At 36.4% G+C, this 22,441-nt stretch overlaps 1 protein-coding gene across 3 annotated transcripts; it reads right to left on the bottom strand.

Moving 5' to 3' along the window:
* Window positions 1–1,926: 1,926 nt before the first annotated feature.
* On the bottom strand, window positions 1,927–20,656 carry NUDT16 (nudix hydrolase homolog 16). 3 transcript variants are annotated; one of them, XM_088862594.1, is made up of 4 exons: window positions 20,132–20,656; window positions 15,540–15,654; window positions 7,662–7,745; window positions 1,927–2,618 (listed from the first exon to the last, which is right to left on the bottom strand). In XM_088862594.1, coding segments are annotated over exons 1-4 (501 nt in total). In that variant the 5' UTR covers window positions 20,134–20,656; the 3' UTR covers window positions 1,927–2,318. The 3 variants fall into 3 exon arrangements, with proteins under 3 accessions (XP_088718720.1, XP_006843514.1, XP_088718721.1); XM_006843451.4 differs by having other exon boundaries at window positions 20,170–20,656; XM_088862595.1 differs by lacking the exon at window positions 20,132–20,656 and adding an exon at window positions 19,906–20,106.
* Between the last annotated feature and the right edge of the window lie 1,785 nt (window positions 20,657–22,441).

The raw sequence follows: 22,441 nt of genomic DNA, 5'->3' as shown, positions 1-22,441 counted from the left end.
TCAAAAGGGTCCAGGGGGTTGTAAGATAGAAAAGATGGACACCTTTTGCTTACAAGTAATATTTTCAATTCTTGGATCTCATGAGATATGAAAGTTAAAAATAGGGGATAAAGAGATATTGTCCTTTCAATTAATGCCTTCACTGAAGCAGACGGGATTGTGAAGGCCCTTGGCATCTTACCTCCAACTCAAAAGATGAGATTAAGGACGTCAAATGATACAGATGTCCTTCTCTGTCATACTTTTACAGAGAAGTTAACTCCTCAACAATGGAAGAAGTTGCCCAATCTTCATTCATAGTCAATAGACTTTGATCATCTTTGCATACCCACTATTAACAATTTTTGATGACGCGACATATGTCTACATATTTGTTAAGGTAATGAAAAATTTCATGTTAACATTCGAAGAAAAAAAAAAAAAAACATATTTACTAATTCTTCGAAATTTATTATGTTAAAAACCATAAATCCGCGAATACCATTCAGCACATGAGTTTCCAATAAAAACCTTCTAAACCTTGCATTAAGCAGCCCTAACAGGGATGGAGAAAAACCAGGTTAAGTTTTACGCCCATCCCCGAGAGAGGGATACAACATGCCCTATCAAAAAATGGGGCATCCAAAACAATTGTCATACAACATGCCTTTTCCAAGAATGGTGCATCCAAAACAATTGTCATTAGAGTTTGAGTTTTGTAATTTTTATAATTATTGCTGTAGGGTGATTCTTGGACTTTCTGAATACAAATCCTCATGTACATGTACCTTTTTTAAATGGAAGGTTATAAGTTAACATTGTAAAAGCGAAATGTACACAATTAGACCTTTACTTTTTATACAAAGAAGTCACAATCATCATTTATCGTTATATTCACAAAGTTTAAATTAGAATTTCTCAAATATTATCACGCTTTCATTTATTGATTTTGCACATCCAATACCTAAAAGTGCTTGTGACGTCTTTGTACCCCAAAAAAAATATCTCATACTATACAATCCCAACGTAAAAACAAAAAAAAAAGAGGTTTTAACAAGTCCCGGGTATATTGAATTTAATGTACAGCTTTCATGAACACACTATATATTACCAAAAGCGGAAGCCACACAAAATGCCAAGGACTTGTGCGCCGCACCATCCATGAATGGCACTCTATACAAAGCCGTAACTTCTCTAACTGAAATCTAAAGGGAGAAAGATGCCCAAAAGAGCAAGGAAAATGTGATGGAGAAGTCATAAGAGAACGAGCTCTCTAGAAACAAACCTGGACTGAGGGGTGGGAAGTTAAGGGAGGCATTTCGGAAAACCTAAGTGTTTGGAGATAACCAGTAGCAGCAAAGAAAACCCCATGTGCCTTGCACATTAGAGTAATCCTTCTATGATATTTCAGCACTAATTTTCTTGGATATTATGGAGAACTTAACTGGAAGACACGTCTGCCCCGCCAACACATTCGTTAATGGCATTGAACAGGATCCAAAATGCAGGTCACCATTATAAGATTATTTCTTTGCCTCATATTGGAACCCTTAGTTGTAAGGCCTCTCCCATTTTGAATCTGACTCCATAGCAGTGGCAATTGGAACTCTTTTTCCAAAATCTTTCTTGGGGGCCTCAAGAAACTTGGTACTGATCTTGCATGTTACAACTACTGCCCGAAATTATGGAATTTTCAACTTTATACTTCTTTTGTTTTCACCCGTATTGTTGCAGAAAAGAACTGGTAAGGAACATGTATTACATGATTCCTCATACCAAGTGAAAAAGAAAAATTCAAACGCTTCTTCCTCTCCGTGAGCTTGCTATAAACTAAAGTTAGATGGTTGCAGAAACTTCAGTAATTAACAGAATTCATGTAAGAGCATGCCGGACATATTCATCTGCACGCATTAGGAGATCTAACAGAGTTAGAAGGCACCATGGCAGTTCAAGCCTCCCAAATTTTCAAAATCTATTTCAATGGTAGAAATCACAGATTTCTTTACGGGAAGGCCTGTGTTAAAGGCATTACCAAATCCGCCAAACCAGCAAGTTTCCTGCAACAAAATTCTTCAGTCTCATAGGAAACCATAATCGGTGAAGAATGGTGCACAAAATCTCTATATACACAAAGTATGAAGGACTTGAGGCACTCAAATGTTAACCACACGGTGAGAACTGATGCCCTAGCAATGTCACGGAGTTAGAAAAGGAATAGAAGAGTAAAGAAATGAAATTTCATAGCAAAATTTGTGGGCAGGCGAGCGGGGCGGGGGGAGAAAATTCCTTGGTTTCCTTGATACCTGCCCTTGGCAGAGGAGGGGGGAGAGAGAGAGAGACTAGGAACTTGTGTCTCTATCAGCTGAGTCAGGCGACTGGTTTTCTGCATTATCATGTTGCATCTTTGACGCGTGCCACTTGGAAAATCCTTCCTGCAGAGCCTTTTTCATCCACGAATGCCGGCAATGCTCCTCTGCTTCGGGGATTGTGAGCCATCTTCTTTGTCGCATGCTTTGTTCGGGCCAAGAAACAAGCTCCTCAGTCACAAGCAAAGCAAACATTGCAGCTCTGCACAAACCTTCTGGACTGAGCTCATCTTGGTGGGTTTTACTCTTAAATTCATAGAACCCCAAGAACTCCTACAAAGTTTACACCAAAAAGTTATTTCAATGTGATTTTCAAGATGAAGCCTTATTTCAACATTCACCATTGATCACTCTAAAGTAATCTTTCCTAACTAAGAATTCACCACAAAAGGAGGTGCTTTCGACAAATTTGAATAAAACAATCAGAATTGAGTAGTTTCCTGAGACACTAAGTCACTTTTAAACATCTTGGATCATCTGTCAATCAAACCCAAGGGAAAGCCAAAATTAGGTAGTAAGGCATCACAAATATTTTTACTGCATTTAAGTACACAAAGAATTTGAGGATGCAGGCAGATGTTATCAACTCAGGGACAATATTAAGCATGACTGCAGAAAAAAAATCATCCCAAGATTATTAATAAGCCAAATCTTTAATTTAAAATGAACTATAATCTACAAATTGCTGCATTATTCCTATGTTCCAGGAATGGTGCATAATTCATAGTTCCCTGTTAATCGTGTTGTGAGCTCAAGCAAGTCAAAGCATCAAACTTGAGACTTTTTGGCATGCACATTTGGAGCATTAAAGAAGGGGGAGGGGGTGGGGTATGTTCTCCCATAGCAAGTTCAAATTTTCCTAATTTGGTATATTTTCTTATTTCACTTTAATCTACAATAAAAAAAATCACTTAAAACCAACTCTATAATTGACCACATGCTATCTCGCTATGTAAAAAGGATTGCATGAGATGCAACTTTTCTCCTTATGGTATTTAATGCTGTGATGCAAATTTCTTCAGGTAGAAAAACACATAGAAGAAAGAAGAAATTTAATGGATCGTTTGGATCCCAGGGTGTCCAAAATCATATTTCGAATACAAATTATTTGGCAACTTTTTTGGACTCATCATCATGCTTTTTCTGTAAGCAAGAAAAAAGGCCAAAACATGGGAACACAAAGTCAGAAAAAGCTTGGCTTATCCAAAACATGACTTTTGTGTATGCATGAGAGAAAGAATATAATATAATACAACTGATGATAATACAATAATATTATTAATGTTGAAATAACTTATAATATTAATATTATTATAATATAATGATACCAGTAATACAAATTATTATAAAAATAAAAATGGTATACTCAATAATGAATGTAATAATGATATAATAAGACGTATAATAGTATTATAATATTAATATTATTATAATATAATGATACCAGTAATACAAATTATTATAAAAATAAAAATGGTATAATCAATAATGAATGTAATAATGATATAATAAGATGTGTACTACTACTACTACTACTACTACTACTACTACTACTACTACTATACCAGTAATACAAATTATTATAAAAATAAAAATGGTATAATCAATAATGAATGTAATAATGATATAATAAGATGTATACTACTACTACTGTTACTATTACTATTACTGTACTATTACTATTACTATTACTATTACTATTACTATTACTATTACTATTACTATTACTATTACTATTACTATTACTATTACTATTACTATTACTATTACTATTACTATTACTATTACTATTACTATTACTGTACTATCTCCATATTTTTAGAGAGAAACTATCGTAAATTTTAAGTTTTAGAGAGAGAGTATTATGAAATTTTTTAGAGAAACTCTATCAAATTTTAGACAGAGAAACTACCTAAAAATTTTAGCATTTGAAGAGTGACAAAAAGTAGCTGCTTTCTTCTCAATACCTTAGTTCTATCAAGCTAAACCAATCAGCAGTTCTGATTCCACTAAAAAAGCAGCAGCTCAACCAATCAGCGAACCCATGCCCTATACTTCTCAGTAGAGGCAAGGAAAAAGGTGCTGAGCAACAGGGTGCAGAGAGGGTTCTTATTCAGGCCATCGTTAGGAATTAGAGAGGAGATGCGGTACATGGGTATGTAGAGCAGCTTCATACACCACTTTTCGAGTTCACATAAATGCTCCACAGAATAGAAGTCCCTTCATACTGGAAAGTAAGTACGAAAAGGTTTGAGGAAGGACTAAGGTGCATCAGATAATTTTGGTGGATTGCCACTGTTGCCACATCATGGCATATGCAATGATGTGTGATTTGCTACATGTGATATTTTTGAGGTTACTGGATTCCAAGGATCACATTCAGGCTCTCTAGGTACACAAATAAGTGAAATGTAATTACATGCCCACTTAGCAGATAATAGTTAAGTAAATAAATACCCTGCCTTTACATGTTGCCAAAATAAATAGGCTTCGAGAAGATAAGGGAAAGTGGACTCAGGGGGACTGGCCATGTACAACATACACCTAATACAGTACCGGTTAGGAAGGGCTATTTAGTTCAAGTAAAAGGCTCTAAAAAGGTAAGAGAAAGGCCCAAAAAGACATGGATGTAATGAGAAGAGATATAGTGACTTATGGTCTGGCTAAGAGTATGGTCCTTTATAGAGTAGAATGACAGAATAAGATTCATGAAGCTGAGTCCAAATAGTTGAGATAAGGTTTGGATGATAATGATGATGGAAATAGGCTTTGAGAATATTCCTCGGTATTTTGTTGACTGTTTCTTCTTATTATAAGGGTGCACTAGGTAAAATGACCTTGACGCAATTCTGCACTTTGCGAGTACTATATTACATATCCATCGTTTTGGTCACTTTAATATGAAAGTGAAAACAAGGATATTTTTAATTTATTATTCTACACTTTTCAGCCTTTATACTGAGGTCATATCTGGAAGCAAATTCTACTTTGTACCACCAATAATCGAGTGATATGAGATAAAATATGAAGTTCACAATTGAAAAGCATTGAACTTAAAAACTTTCTGCATCCCTTATCGTAAAATTATTCATCATATGAACAAAAAATTACTGGATTTACTTTTTATGATATTGCTAAGAACTTGGAAGGGGATGACTGGTGATGGATGAAGAACAATCCCCAAAAACTGTTGTGATCTTGATTTCTGTTCCAATGTGTGATGCATGTCTTTGCATTTGACCAAAAAAGAGAGAGCACTTGGTTTGTAGTAGACCCAATCAATTTTACATTTTACATCAATTTAAAGCCACCTCCCATTATTTCTTACATCCTTCTAGGTTTTTAGTAGACCCAATCAGATCTTTGAAGACTTTGTGTGCTCAATCTGATCCAGAGCAAACTTGGATATAGTCTCCATTGAGATTCAACCCAAATGGCAACTGGGCCGTCTCCATCCAGTTCATCGAGTCTCCAAGAGACTATGCCAAGCCTTATGGCTTGATTGGGTCCATCAATTCAACAAGATAAGGGATAATCCTCAAGGCCATACAAGGCATCATAAGGAGACAGTCTGACCCCCCTTGCTTCAAGCTTCACTCAAACGATACCTTTCTCTAAAGCGAAAAAAGAAAGTATATAACATAATTTGTAAAATTATTGTAAAACCCTATCCATGTTGTAAGGAAATTCAAAAAGCCTAATTTATTATTTTTTGGGTGAAAATCATTTGAAGAGCATATGATAAAAAAACTCCACATATAACATAGTATAATAACAACTCTTTTATAGCATATATTAAATTTACTTTTTACAATTTTATTATTTTTATTATTATTTGAATGGTTTTAATAATATATTTTAACTTTTTATAGAGAAGTGTTTAATTTTCCCATGACCTAGTTGAGTAAACTGGATAGGGCCAGATGGCACTTGACCCCAGAGCTCAATCAGTTAAATTTCCTAATCTGTGCATGAACTACGATCTATGCACAGCTACAATTTTTTATTGTGTAGGATCTTTTGCTAGATCACGTGTTGACGGTCAGTGCAGAATGAAGCTCTACCCATTGAATCTTTCTCGGTCAATCAAAAGGAAGCTAGACGTAGCTTTGCCCAATGGTACCTTAACTAGGTCGCAGCAATCTCACTTTCCACGCCTTGCTTTTCCACTCGAAGCCCGCCCGTGCATTGATATGGTAGAGAAGGCCATAACCAAATCCCACTGATTTTGCTGAAGAGTATGGTAGCCGAATCTCTCGTGTTCCTGCTCACCCAAAATGATTCCCTAAAATCGACAGCACATTTTTTTTTTTTTACAGATAGCTTCTGCCAAAATAAAATGTATCTATGGCATGGAACAGTGACGACAATCAGAGATATGTACTGGAAAAGGAAGATAAAGTGAGGAACAACCCCAATACGAGTGAGTGTGTCCTTGGAAGCCCCAGTTCTAGGTGGGGTTCATGCATCACCATCAGCGGATCTCCTGACATGGGAAGAAAACTCAACAGCCCATCTAATCACATTAAGGTAGTTTCCTCTCTACCTCAAAACGTCTTGAAAAAAATTTAGAAGAAAATTTTGAGACCAATGCAAACGGTCTTTGGTTTCTACAACTGTATGTATAAACTAATAAACTAGGGCAGACAAATTTAAACAATTATTTTTAATTGTTGAAATTTTAACACATAAAAAGTCCCCAAGTATCCCTAGTTTTCCATCTATAAAATGCATGACATCCTAAGCTTTCATGATTAGAAAGACCACCACATGTAAAACCTTTCAAGTCCATTACTGGTGGGAAGTGTGCCATCTTTAAAGTATTTCAGATCATAGTCACAACTCCTGACCGTTCATTAGCTTTATGAGGATTTGATACAATGGTAGATCCAAGAAGCACTATATCCAACTTCAAACACACACACAGAGCTAGAACAATAGGAAAATGTAATGATGAAAAGAAAGGATGAATTCCATTTACCATATTACAAAATCTTCTATAGTAGGCTATCTACATAATTCAAGAATTTTTTCTTTTTTTGCAATAAAATTATATTATGATCAGTATGTCCCTAGGTTACAAAATTACATCAAGATCAATAGACATTAAAAAGAGCCTAGAAATATAAAGCATGAAAAATTTGAAAGAAAACACAGATCTGCTACTAAAACACTCATAAACAGACCCGCACAATGACATGTCTGTATGCCCATGTACAAATGCGGAAACACGCGAGTGCACTCACAGACAAACATATGCACATAAGAATTAGTGTTTGCATGAGCAAGTTCAAATGTGAGTATGAAAATGTTTACCATTATTTCCCCCTGGACACCTGCTTCTTCTAATGCTTCCCGAAGAGCCGCCTGTTCCTTCGTTTCATCATTTTCCCACCCTCCCTGCAATGGGGCACAAATAAGATCATAAAACCGCATGATAGAGTATGAAAAGAACAATGCAAAAGTCCTTTTGGCCCAGACAGATGCAGAAAATGAACAATGACAAAGCCAACAATGAACCCTGTAAAACTAAATTTCCTAACAATTTCATAATGGTGGAGCTGCAACCACTTACATAAATGTCATTCCAGAAGCGTATCATTATCAATTTCAATATTTTTGAGGATCCAAGTTTCCTGATCAATGTGATAGTACAGTACAACAAAGGACATCTAATAATCTGAAGACCTAAGGAGCCTCGAATGATGACATAAGCCCTTCCTTCCATGTTATGATAAAAATTATTAAGTCGCCACCTTTTCCATAAATATGCGGGCACAAGGATGCCTTTCCAACCTCCTTGCCAGCCAAAGAGTCAGCATTCAAGTTGTCTTCAAGGAAGCCCTGAAAAGAGATCCAGCAATAATCTAATCTCCAAGCCCCCTAATCTTCTAAAAAATCTGTCCAACCACCAAAGAAAAAGGCACAGTCCCTAGCTCAACAAATAATAATGAGCTAGTCCCTGTCCACTATCAATGGACCACAGATATAATTGTTGCGAACATTATCAACCCTCTCAGAAGAGCTCTAGCCTCTACCTCCATCAAGTGAGCAACACCAATTGGGCAGGAGTCAGGGCCCCAGAGCAAGCTCTATGAATAAACCCCGTAGCATTTCTAAGAACGGCTCCCACTCCAAGGAACTTGCATCAAAATTTAACTTTCAAGACCTAGGTGAAGGAGGGATCCCATCATAGCACGAGACAAGATTACCCAAGGACTCAGTGCGCGTCAAGGCAGGCCAATCACGACGATGGTCATGGACTGAAATGCCTCTGAATCTACATAACAGCGGCATGCCAAAAGGCACTAGACACACATGCATGTGTGCCTGGAAATTTTCATTTATTGGAGTTGCAGATGGCATGTCTGCTATGCAGACAGGCAAGTCCAAAGATTTCTCTACCTCCATCAAGTCAGCAACACCAATTGGTCAGGAGTCAGGACTCCATAGCAAGCTCTATGAATAAACCCTGTATCATCTCTAAGAACGGCTCCCACTCCAAGGAACTTGCATCAAATTTTAACTTTCAAGACCTAGATGGAGGAGGGATCCCATCATAGCACGAGACAAGATTACCAAAGGACTCAGTGCGTGTCAAGGCAGCCCAGTCACGACGATGGTCATGGACTGAAATGCCTCTGAATCTGCATAACAACGGCACACCAAAAGGCACTAGACACAAATGCATGCGTGTCTGGAAATTTTCATTTATTGGAGTTGCAGAAGGCATGTCTGCTATGCAGACAGGCAAGTCCAAATATTTAATCAACAACACACATGTCCATCTTGTAGGACACATGTCTTTACATTGTAAGACATGCATTCCGTTTAGTGAGGCAGATGTGGGCACTCGTTCCATGACTTGGAGATACATGTCTTAGGTTTGGATACACATGTTTAATTTAAGGTATATAGACACATATGCATTATACAGACTTGTATGGACATAGTTGACTTGGCAAGTATAGGTAGGTGAGTCGGAGACTTCAAATCTGAGGAAACACCAATTCTTGTATTGATGTTCTTGTAACATATCTCTAAAGTCATAAAGCATGGTCAACAAGGAAATTAGTTCCTTATTTACCGTTCTTGCACCATGGCCAACCTGGACAATCTCCCTATCCTATTGTTCCTTCCTAACCAAACCACATAAAATTGCCAAGGGCCTTAATTGCCAAAGGAGATGACCAGCCAGACTCCTTCAAGGGAGTCCAATTACAGAACAAGAACATGATCAACTTGGGCAAGGTCATAGCATATTGAACAACTTCAAATAGAAACTCCAAGCTGATCGCATTAAAGTTCAATGGATGAGGAGATGGAAAACTGTCTCTTACCATCTCAACGAAGTAAATAAAAATTGAGGCATTGGACACCTCAATGCTGAAGATGATCACTAGTCAAGACTTTCTTGAGAGTGGCCAAACACCCAAAAGCTTTTAACCTCGGGAATGGAAGAGGACCAGGTGCATGCCCTTCGCCAGGATTCCAAACAATACCCTGAAGGATCCCAGCAAATCGCCTGAGAGAGGACCAACGCTGTCACCTCTTTATCAGCCTACACATACCTCTGTGGTCTAATAAAGGTCAACTCAAAACATTCCGAAAGGTAACATCACTCCTTAACCTCAAAATTCCTAGGACCTCTACTTAAAAAAGGATGCTATATGACCAGCGTCCCCAGGACCTCGAAATAATCCTGAGTGACAATCTCCAATTCCATCACTAACCCCCACACTAACCCCCACATACGTAAAAACAGGTCCTTACGGAGAGACTCCACACACTAAACATCCACCCAAAACCTGACTCTATCCCAGACCCACATGGTATCTAACGCAACACCTAATCAAAGATCCAAATGAATAGATAGCTCGCCACATGGATATCCTACAAGACCTACATAACAACCTAGAACTCCATCGAAAAAGAGACTCCTCACAAATCTTGCTCCACAGCAACTCTCCAAAGCTACTTTGTAAGAAGTGATTGGTTGATATTTTCCCAAAATCTTAAAGCAAATACCCTCCGTTATCCTTGCTTGATAGCTGCTCTCCTCCAACAAGGTGGAATCTACGGGTTTCTCCAAGCAACCATCTTCAATAAGGTTTAATAAAAAAACCGAGTATTACAGGCTCCACATCCTTGACCAAATCTTTCCACATACTCAGACATTACTTGCATTCAGACAATCCCAAGGCATCCAACATTACGAATAACTGCCATCCACCTTGGTTGTTTTATTTTTCTTGTTGCAAAGGGAAGAACAGATAATGTTCCCATGTCTTCCCTAGAGCCATTTAAATTATATTTTCTTAAAAACAAGAAGGTAATAGAGCCCCCCAGACTTGCTTGGTATTAAGACCCAAGCACATGTAATCTCTAGTCACTAAAGGCAATACAGTTGCAAACAACAAAGCAGCAAATAGCAATACATTTGAGGCACAAATAGATGGGCCAGTGACAATGCAAGTGATCCAAGGGTACAAGCACATCATGGAAAGAGAAGGTTCACAGCCACGGCTATGAATGGAAGTACATGTGTGTTTGCATGATGAATGCATGGATCAGGAAGGATGCTACCCAAGAGAAAAGAGATTCATTGGGGTAGAAAGGAGAGTCACCATCCCGTGAAAGGAAGTGAAAGTCAAAAAGGATGCAGTAGTTCTAAGAAGGCCAACAAAGGCACTAAGGTAATCCATAACAAACTTAATGTAGCTTCCACCCTTAGTTGCAGGAACCTCCTACACCTGCAAAAGCTTGCACTCCCACTCCATGGCCAGGTTCCATATTTAGGGACTAAAAAGTCATGGAAACCACAATTCCTCAAAGCTGGAACTAAGGTTCCTCAAAGCCAAATAAGCTACAGCAAAGCTAAAATTGGTTCCACAGAATACGTTCAATACAAGTTATGGAAAATGTAGAACTGCTAAATAAGTCAAACCTACTGAACCAAATGGAATTGTTCCATCAGCAACTTCTCTAGACTACATGCATAGCTCCATCAGATGGGGCCACTGTCAACAATTCCCACAAATGAGACCACATTTAGGGGAAAAAGGCGATGTAAATGGTGACAATGAAAATATTCTACCATAAAATTATATAACTGAAAGCATTTTTCATGAACACATATTTTGCATTATGTTGCACAAGTTTATTATGTATTACATTTATCTAATTTTGAATAATATACACATATACACATGCATATATTGTACGAATGTTCTCTAAGTTCTTCCAACCTTCTAAAAAATGGCTCCTGCTTCGACACAGCTCCAATGCAACTCAATTTTTACCCATGAAGCCATGTCTCCCTAACCTTAACAGGACCAATGGGTTGAGAAAACTAGATGTGGTGATATCAAGGATTCTTCTTTTTTTTTTTTTTAGGGGGTGTGTTATGGTGGTTTGGGGAGGTGCGAGCTGCAAGGAAGTGACTCAAATCAGGAAGGTCTAGTGGTGGTTGACAGGCTCCACAATAGAGCCACTGTGGCTCAGAATCTAAGACCTTAAGACCTTTCAAGTCATTGGCAAAAGATCATGGTTAATAATAGAGAAGAAGCATTTGAAACTTTACATGGTCATGGTAAAAACTGGTGGCCATTAACCACATGGCATTGTAAGGTATCCTGCAGCTTCCTCTGTAATTTTATAGTTGCAATAAAATTCAAATTAAAACATTAAACATTCATCTATAGCTCACAAAAAAAACTCTTATTCCGCTGCATGAAAAGGCACATGAATGACATTTCTTTTTCTTTGGATCAGGCAAAACATGAGGAAGTTACATGAATATACAAAGGCAAGCTGCAAAAAAATCACCTCATATTTGCATCAGAAGAAGCAAGAACAGTGAGAAGATCCAAAATAGGGAAGTTAATAAACAAAAAACATGAGGAAGTGATGTAGGAAAATTTGAGGGAACAGTAAAATTAGCAAGAAACAAAGTCAAACACAAGCATAATTTAAAGAAACCTAGGGTTTCTTCTCCATACACCAAGCTAGAGTTCCAAAAGCCTAAGTTTTTCTCTCTTGTAATTTCTAAAAATCATGTGGAATGGCCCCCTCAAGGCCCCACACACCTCTTATATATTATAATTTAATGTTTCAAGTAGAAAAAGTGTCCAAACAAATAATACATTGATCCAAATATCCTAACTTAAACTTACAATTTGTAATAACAATTTTACCCCTGTGAACAGTATTCATAAAACAGTACTTGTGAAAGTACTCATGAAATAAATAAAAAGAACATAACCCTAAAATTCCTAAAAAATTAAAACCCCTAGAAATAAACCCTAAAACTAAAACTATAATATGCATAGTTTAAAATTGAACAAAAATAATAGATAAGAATAATATTGCCCTGCATCATTCTCCCTAGTTGGAGAAAACTCCTCTCGAGTTTGAAGTGTGCTTGAATTCAGCATCAAAACCACCTTCTTCAACCTTCTTTTTCTTTGTCAGCTCAAATATTATTTATGGTAAAAAGAATTCCTCAATAAATGGATCATGATATGTATATTGAGGAATCAATGCAAATTTATCAAATGCAGCTATCCCTGAACTTCCATTGAAAATCATGTAGGAAATTTCAAACTTAATTTTTGGGTCTTATGAGGGTTTCTCAACATGTCTTCCATCATTTTCTGAAATTAGGGCCACAATTTGTGGTTTATGAGTTGACCACGTTTCATCTGCGCTTCTCTAATTCCAACATCCTAAATTTCTTAAATGCTCTATCTCTTCAATAGTACTGAAATCTTCAAAGGCCATGATTTGGATCAGTCCTCCTGTTGCCTTCTCTCCATATTTTTCACCCTCTCGCAAAATATCTTCACAATAATCGTGATCCTTATCATAGATCACATCTCTTAAAAGATGTTTGTTATTCATCTGAGTATATATCGAAGATTGGTGGTGAATCCCAATCTATAACTTGCTGACTATCGATGCAATCTATGTCAAAATCAATAATCACATCCTTCAAATCGAAAACTCTAAAGTGATGTTCCCCACGTCTAGGTCTTCTATCGTTATCCTCATCACCTGACTCCACACGTGGAGGATGAAAGTAAAAAGGCTTGTACTCGGGATCCTCTTGGGTTGAAAGATCACCATTTTACCCATTATTGAGGCTTGCAAATTGTGGGTCAGCCGCTGAATTTGCCATTCAAGTACCTCAATTCTCTCATCTCTGGGATCACAAAGCAAATCTACAAAAATCACCCTTCTACAGCCCCTTCTCGCTGCCATGGGCTGATGATGGAGAATTTGAAGGCACAGTAAAGTCAGCAAGAAACAAAGCCAAACACAAGCATAATTCAAAAAAATCTAGGGTTCCAAAAGCCTAAACTTTCTCTCTTCTAATTTTTAAAATTATATGAAATCTCGCCCTCAAGGCCCAACACACCTCTTATATATTACAAATTTATAATTTAATGTTTCAAGTAAAAAAAGTATCCAAACAAAATAATACATCAACCCATATATTCTAACTTAAACTTAAAATTCGTAATGACAGTTTTTTTTTTTTTGGGTAATTCAGTGGGGATGACGAACCCCTACACGTTTTTGAAATCGCTAGTGGATTTTGAAGGTGTTAGGTGCGAATGGAAGCCTAGACCTTAGCTGGGGCACATGTGGTGCTACCACCACGACCCAACCCCATTCTCGTAGTAATGACAGTTTTGCCCCTGTAAACAGTAATCATGAATAGTACTCATGAAATAAATAAAAACTATAAAAAACCTAAAATTCCTAAAAAACTAAAATCCCTCAAAATGAACCCTAAAACTATAATTATAATATACATCATTTAAAATTGAATAAAAATAAAGAATAAGAATAACTTTGCCCTCCATTAGGAAGTTACTTAACAAATTGGACACCAAAAGTAAAGCTCCAGAAGATTCACTCCTTATTCGCATCTAAAGAAGGGCTCGCAGAAGTATTATAATAGCAACTAAAGAGTCAGTAAGCATTCCTTCAAAAAAAAAAAAAAACTAAAGAGTCATTAAGCAAATCAAGCTTGCAACATCAAGATATCATATATCAAATAACCTAAAGTGATATCATATATCAAATAACCTAAAGTGATCCACCTTGATGATAAACATGGTGGTACAAGGTATATACTGCCAAAAAGATTGCTTTTATGCTTGTTGATTTACAAGCAAACTCAATGAAGATGAAATTTGTCAATAATCACAAAGAGGTAGTAATAAGAGGTAGTAATAAGATAAAAAATTTAGGACTATCAAAGAGAGGAAGAGTGAAGCACAATTTATATGGCTAGCAATGAACTAATGAATGTTATATAGCCATAACAAAGAACACTAGAATATTGAAAAGAACATTATGGCTAGCAATGAACTAATGAATGTCATATAGCCATAACAAGAACACTAGAATATTGATAAGAACACACTTTCCACCACTCAATGCCAAGGGAAAAGAACTTCTTTTCATGATTTTACCCATTAATGGGAAGAAAATAGATGCAAGAACTAAACATTTTTTTCCTCCAAAAAGAAAAAGAAGAAATTATAAAATTTTATCTAGCATTTCCATGTCCAAACAACTTAATCATATCAGAGCAATCTATGCATTAGCATCGTGGCTATCAAAAAAAACCTGTACAGATAGCTGCCCAGCAAATTTCTCCAATGGATATGCAGTAAAGGGCACACTTGGCAATCCTAAAAATGAAAATAAATGATTTTACACCGCCGTCCAATAGTTCACATTGATGAGGCAACAGACAGTAGATTTTCAGGTCAGACAAAAGATTCCCAAAGTTGAGGGAATAGAGCAGGGATTGAAGTCCCCATACTAGTATTAAATTGGCATAAAATACTTATCAGTGACATTTGCTTACTAATGCATACAAAAGGCAAATGTGCAGTTCCAAAAGGTATAACTGTGAAAGAAAACCAAATCTTTTTTTTTTGACGGTTAGCCTTACAAAAGTCGATATGCATGTGTACATCAGTTACGGTACAATGGCATGTAAACAAGCAGCACAAGGGATTTCCAGCAAGTTTTTCATCATAGTGCCTTCTAGAATATAAAGAAATTTGCCACTAACATCGAATACAAAATCATGTTTCTTTTAGTGCTTCAAAACAAAATCATAATTGACATCCCAGATGGATTCAAACAGAATAAAAGCTTGCACCATCAAACCTTTGGGAATAATAGGCCAGGTCCACTTTGAGAATTAATCATAAGAACTTCCACAGAATCATTGGACTTATCTCCTGAAGTCTCATTGCTAGTTCTATACCTATAAGGGATGCACCTGTTCAATTTCCCATGCATTAAAAAATCAGTATCTATTCAGAACAAGAATATCAAGAGCCAAAGAATATGACATACAGCTATACAATCATATATAGTCTGGTATCAGTATTGGAAAGGAAAATTCTCATAATACCTATTTGCACCCTCAGCATTTGCATCTAACTTTCTTTTTTTGAAACATTGTTTTCTTAACTAGCAAAATTAATATGTAGGAAAAAAATCGTGGGCAGGTGAGCTTTCTCTTTTTAGTTCATCAATAAAGTGTATTCCCTCCACAAAGCACCCTCATTAGATATATTATCCAAAAGGACGTCACAATTAGTTCACTTGGCAATATGGTATAACTAGAAATATTCTTTAGATCAGGAAGTGTTTATCCATCTAAATTGATACTTCCACATTGATACTTTTATGTCTTCCAAAAAAAAATCGCTATAAAAAATGCATTGAGAAACAGCAGGGGTTTAGAACTGAAACAGTGCCTCTCGAAATCTCTCGACACGAAACCTTCCAAACATATATTTCCCAATTTTTTACTTACAAAGGTGCAATACATCAATTTCACACTTTAAGATACTTTATAAGCCCCATTGCAAGCATGATCATCCCATTCATTGATCTTTCCCTTTGTAACAACTTCAATCAAGACGGAAATATCAACCATTAGGAGTGAGGGAAACCTAATCACAAAACTATGTGACCTGAGTTTAGCACACAGACTCCACCAGTTATCTAAAGACTCAGGCATACTTTTTTATGCCAATTAACATGCATGTGTGATTAAACTGGGGTGGATATTACTAATAAACAGAAACAAAAAAAAAGCAGAAAAATTTAATCAACGAATGACACTATCCAGGCAGGTATGATCATCAATAGTCACCAGGCACTACCATAAAAGTCCTTCCAAGTACACTTCCTCACTAATATATTCTTTTCCCAACCGTCAAACCTCTGTCTCCAGCTATCTCTTATAAGCAATTACATCGTTTTTATTTTATTCATAACTTATTTTCATTAATAAACAATTACATTCTTAGTCTCTCTATAACTGCCACACATAATTTTCTCATTCCCTAAGCTTATGTGAGCAGGGTAACAATATGTAGAAATCACCTAAAAAATTATTCCATCACTTTGTCAATCACCTAAAAAATTTATCCTTCCATTCGAACATGAAGAAATCCCCTGACGTTCACATATAACATCTGTCTCTAAACAAAGAGCAACCCACATCTCTCTCTCTCTCTCTCTCTCTCTCTCAAACTGTTTTTTAACTTTATATGAAATTTCTCTATAAAACATTTTTTTAAATTTATATGAAATTTCCAATTTTACAAATTATCTATATTTTTCTTTCTTCTTTTATTGTTATTGGCATGCACTCAAGCACAAATGTGCACATATATATAACATAGAGAAGTTTTAACATATATATATATATATATATATATATATATATATATATATATATATATATATATATATATATATATATATATATATATATATATATATATATATATATCTCAAGGTTTTAAAGAACGCTAGGCGGCCCCTGGCAGGCAGGCGCCTTGAGGTGACCAAATTTCAAAGCATGCATATATTTGCTGCTCAAACGCACATATATGCAGAAATTTATGTCAATTTTGTATTTGTTTTGCATTTATATGCATTCTAACTAACTTTTTATGCAAGTATATATGTATGAATGTTGAAAAACACTCAAAACTTCAAATCAATTCAAATTTTGATTCTTTGAATAGCTGAAATAGTGAAAAGCATAAACAAGTCCACAGTGTATTAGTATCCATATGCCATATTGGCATAGTCCATACCCATAGTTGATAGTTCATACAATCATCATACACATAGCCCCCTAAAATTGATTCCAATAAGATAGGGTAAGCTTTCAGATGATTCATCGAACTTTACAACTGTTTCTCGATTCCAAAAGGAAATTGGAAAAAAAGCAATTTTGGGTGATTTTAGAGTTGAGTGTTTCCACTCTTTGGGGGTTAGAATACCCCGCAAAACACCCTTTCCCCCTTCTTCATGGGTTAAGAGGATCCAAAATGCCCACACTGGCAATTTTTGCTGCCAAAAAAGGCCCAGTTCCTAGGCTCTCACCCAGGGCTGGGTGCTGGGTGCTTGCCTAACCCTCCTGGGTAGTGCCCAAGAATTGGCACCTAGAGATGCCTGCCCAAGCCTAGGTTAGGCAGCCTAGGGTCCCTTGGGCAACTAGGTGCTGGGCAGCTCATTTTTTAAAATATGATAAATATTTGAGTTACCTCTGGCATCAACCGCGGGATTCAGGATTCATACATTAGATCTAAGAAGTTCTCCAAGATTTTGGGCTCCCAATCATCCTTGCACATCAAATACAGGGGTTGCCTAGGCCAAAAGGGTCTCTTTTAGCCTTTCTTGGTTTCCATGTATGGAGTTACATACAAGTTTGATAATCACAATCTAAAGGGTCATCCTAGTCCTAGCAACTCAATGCAGACATTTCACTTCCAAACCTTCTATGAAATACAGTCAAAGGGAAATGTACACAAAAAGATATTGTTGCTTGAAGTAATTAAATTATATAAGGAATTCGCAACTACACATGGCATGACAGTCAATTGGAGAAAATTAATAACACCTGGAACACATGGAACACATGGGAAGAACTTAGCACTTGTGTCCTTTGGCCATCCTCTTGATGATTTGGAAGAAAGAAGCCACCACAATATTATAACATTTACTCAAGTAACAGACTATCTCCGAGAATATTCAATATGAAATGATCCCTAACCTTACCTTGCTGTAGGAAATACACATTCCAAATCCCATTCTTAACAACCAAAGATCGTGTAGGTCTCACAACAAACCAAGCAGGGTACCAAGGCCTTCTCAGGCCCAACCAATATTCGTGAACCAAGAGGCAGCCCTTCGAACTGGCCTCAATATAATTGCTAGTGATATACCTGTGCAGTCGATAGAGGAGTGAAACTATCTTAATGTCATCAGATTGACAAGATAGGATCACCTTTCCCATAACACTCCATGAATAGAGATATATGGCAAAGTTTTGAAGGGGCCATCATTTAGGCATCTAAGAATGTTGAGCACCTAGATGCCTCAGACACATTCATGCATCAGAATTTTGAAGGATCTTTAGAAAATTTCATCTTTCATTCAATTATTATTCTGAACATTTCATTTAATTATTATTCTGAACACCCAGCAAGATCATATCCATGAATAAACCATAGCTCCATGGCACTTGTCTGTAACCCTTAACCTTGTAGAATTGGGGTTCTTCTGAATGTTATTGGATTGTTTATGTGCTTCACAAATATTAATGATATTGTCCTGATATTGAAATTATGCATTCTACGGTGGACATTGGGTACATCTAGTTCGCTCCTTAATAGATTAACTGTGACCTGCTCATTGGCATTGGGTGACAATATCACTATTAAAAATTATTTCAAAAAGACGATATTATTCATAAAAATAGCATAGAAAATCATTAATCATTTCCTATTAAGTAGTCTTCAGATAATTTTGTCCTTTGATAACTATAACATTTGGATTTACATTGCTCAAAACATAAAATAACATATATTTATTAGTACTTAACTTCTTTAAGGACAAGGCATTTACAATATGGCAATAAGAAAAATATCAGTGCCACAATTCAATAGTAACTGTGATGGAACATTCCCTAGTTGATTAAAATGAAAGGTCATAGAAAGATCTCTTGTTCATATTTAAAATGGATCAGAATTGCATCAATGCAATCGCTTCTGGAAACAACAGGTACTCTGTTGCAAAGCAGTGTGCTGCTTGTCAAATCTTCATACCCCAAAAAATTGAAAGTAAAATATGAACATAGCAAATAAAATCATTGCATTCTGTGGATACCATTTCGAAATGATGGGACATTATTCATCACTATAATGACCTAGAGCCATAATGCACATGTAGCATTAGAGCACTAAATATGAAGCACCACATTGTCCATGCAAAACCAGATGATGAAAAATCACGAGGGGTTTCCCCATCATATAATGAATCTCAAGCTATAATGAATCTCAAGCTATAGCATCACAAAAAGAAGACCCCATATAATTTCTCTCAAAACAAATGAATATCGTCAAAACTGAAAAAGGAAGAGAAAGAAGAGGACAGAAAGGTTGTATGAAAACAACCAGCAGGAACAAAGGAATAAACACAAGAAAATGGCTTCTAAACCCACAGAAGCAACAGATTCAGAGCAGATTCTCAGGGCCGAGTAATTGCTTTCCACAAAAACATCAGAACAAGACAACAAAGCCACCATCAGCAATGACAACATGGAGAGCAAAAAGATGAACAAAACCATCAAGCCACATTCCCATTCTTCTGCATTCATAGCACTAGAAAAGGAGAAAGAGAATAAAAGATAGAAAGAGAAGCAAAGATAGAAAGAGAGAGAGAACTACATGATAGAGAGAAGTTCAGGAGGGGAAGAATGGGTTACCCAGCAACCAGGCGACAACCTTCTTCGTACCGCTGCTGATGCCGACCTGTGCGGGCCACTAAATGCGTCATTCTCTCTCTCTATCTCACCACCTCTTCACTTCACAAAAAGATACCATCTCCTCTCTTTCTCTCTCTCTCTCTCTCTCTCTCTCTCTCTCTCTCTCTCTCACCACCTCTTCACTTCACAAAAAGATACCATCTCCTCTCTTCTCTCTCTCTCTCTCTCTCTCTCTCTCTCTCTCTCTCTCTCTCTGCAACTTTTTTGCAACCCTAAAACGTCAACACCTTTGTCCCTGCTATCAGATCATGCGACCTTCCCCTCTCTCTGACAAAAAGCCCGCAATGTGAATGAATGCCCTTTCTGGTGCCAACCCCCCCCTCTCTCTCTCTAACTCTCAATCATTTTCTCTCTCCAGAGCTTGAGTCCCTGTGTGGAAGGAGGGCGTCGGGGTCGGAGTCAGTTGTTGATTCGGCTCCCCCACCTCTTTTTTTTTATTATTATTATATTATATTATTTATGACCCCTTCTCTCTCTAACTGCACCCCATCCCTCTTCTTTTTCTCTCTAACGAAACCACCTCTCTTCTTTCTCTCTCCAACGACACCACCTCTCTCTTCTTTCTCTCTCTAACGACACCACCTCTCCTTCTTTCTCTCTATCTAAGTCCACCCTTTATTGCTAGTATAAATTATTTTTTTAAATAAATAAATGTGAGTTCAAAACATGCAATGATAGAAAGTTTGGAAAGGAGAAATTTACAGTGATTTATAATTTATATGGAAAATAAAATATCAAAACTCATTATCCAACACAGTAGCTTTAACTTTCACATCCTTTATCAATTTCTTGCAATTTGCCTACCTTTTTTTTTAATTAGAGATATTTTTAAGTAAATGAAATTTCTTGTTAAATTTTAGTTGTTGATTTTGATTTTGATTACATATATGTTATTATCGAGAAATATTTTTAGAAAAAGTATACAATGAAACTATTTATTTTTGGTATAAGATGGTCACAATTAATCTTGATTATTGGATGTAAAATTAGATGGTGCCATTTATTTCATCGAGTTCATACTTCAAAGGAATTTTCTCCAACTTTGTAACTCATCAAAACCATTAGATTTCGTCTCAAATAGTTGTAAGTAATTGTGATTTTTTTGTATCAAAAATAATGATCTCATATATAATCACATATTTTTGTTGTGATAATAAATTATTATCAATGATACAATTTATCTTGATACAATATATATTTAGTTTATTAGAGATAATTGTCACTAAGACTTGATAACTCTCATCGTTTGCCTAATAATTTCTTTTTAAAATATGGATAATACAAGTGTAGGCTACCAATTGTTTGGGGGGAAAGGATTCGGTAGTCCTATAGTATTAGACTGCTAGGTTGTACATCCATTTCCATGGGTAAAAACCAACGCAGAAGAGTTCGTTGGATCCATCGTTAAGGTTTTCGATGGGTAGGAATAGGTCCGAGTCAACCTTGCCAAACCTATCCGACTAGGTCCTAGTTGGACCAAGGCCCAATACAAAATGGGTCCATACTTAGGTTAGTTCAGGCTCAGATCTATATAAAACAAATTAAATTTTATTAAAAAATTGTATCATCGTCATTAGAGTTTTTTCCGAACTAATTAAGGTTAGCTGCACAAGTTTTGGTCTGCGACTTTACTCTATCAAAAGTCATACCTCAATAAGATTATTAGTCCATGTATATTTTCTCTCTACTTCTAACCATATCCTTTTAGACTCACCCTTTGTCTTTTTTTAACCTTCCACTTGAATTAACTTGAAACCTCCTAACGACTGACGTAGTATTAAGCTAGCCTACCGAAGTCTACTTTCTCGCATCCTATCGCCAATTGACGCGACACCTAAATTCTCTCAAATGTATTAGTTTCAAATTCTATCCCTTCATGTCATGCCACTCATCCATCTTAAGTTTACTTAATCTATGGGTATGTTGTTTATTGACTATTCAACATTCTACCCCATAAAGCAAAGTTGGTCTCATAACTGTCATATATATTAAAATTTGAAGGTACACCAATATGATAATATTCAAGATAGACCTACCCCGACCTAACCCAGGATGGGTCCAAATCATTTGGACCTAAAATCGGCCCACCAGTTCTAATATTTGGGTCTATACCTAGACTCATAGTAGGTCGACCCAACCTAATTGCTAACCCTACCAATCATTAATATCATATATATTGATAAGAATATGGTGAAAGCCAAAAATCGCAACC

This window comes from Amborella trichopoda, chromosome 1 (genome assembly GCF_054954075.1).
Source record: "Amborella trichopoda isolate Santa Cruz 75 chromosome 1, AtrichopodaSantaCruz75HAP2 v2.0, whole genome shotgun sequence".
Classification (NCBI taxonomy): domain Eukaryota; kingdom Viridiplantae; phylum Streptophyta; class Magnoliopsida; order Amborellales; family Amborellaceae; genus Amborella; species Amborella trichopoda.
This window is presented reverse-complemented; position numbering and strand designations above follow the sequence as displayed.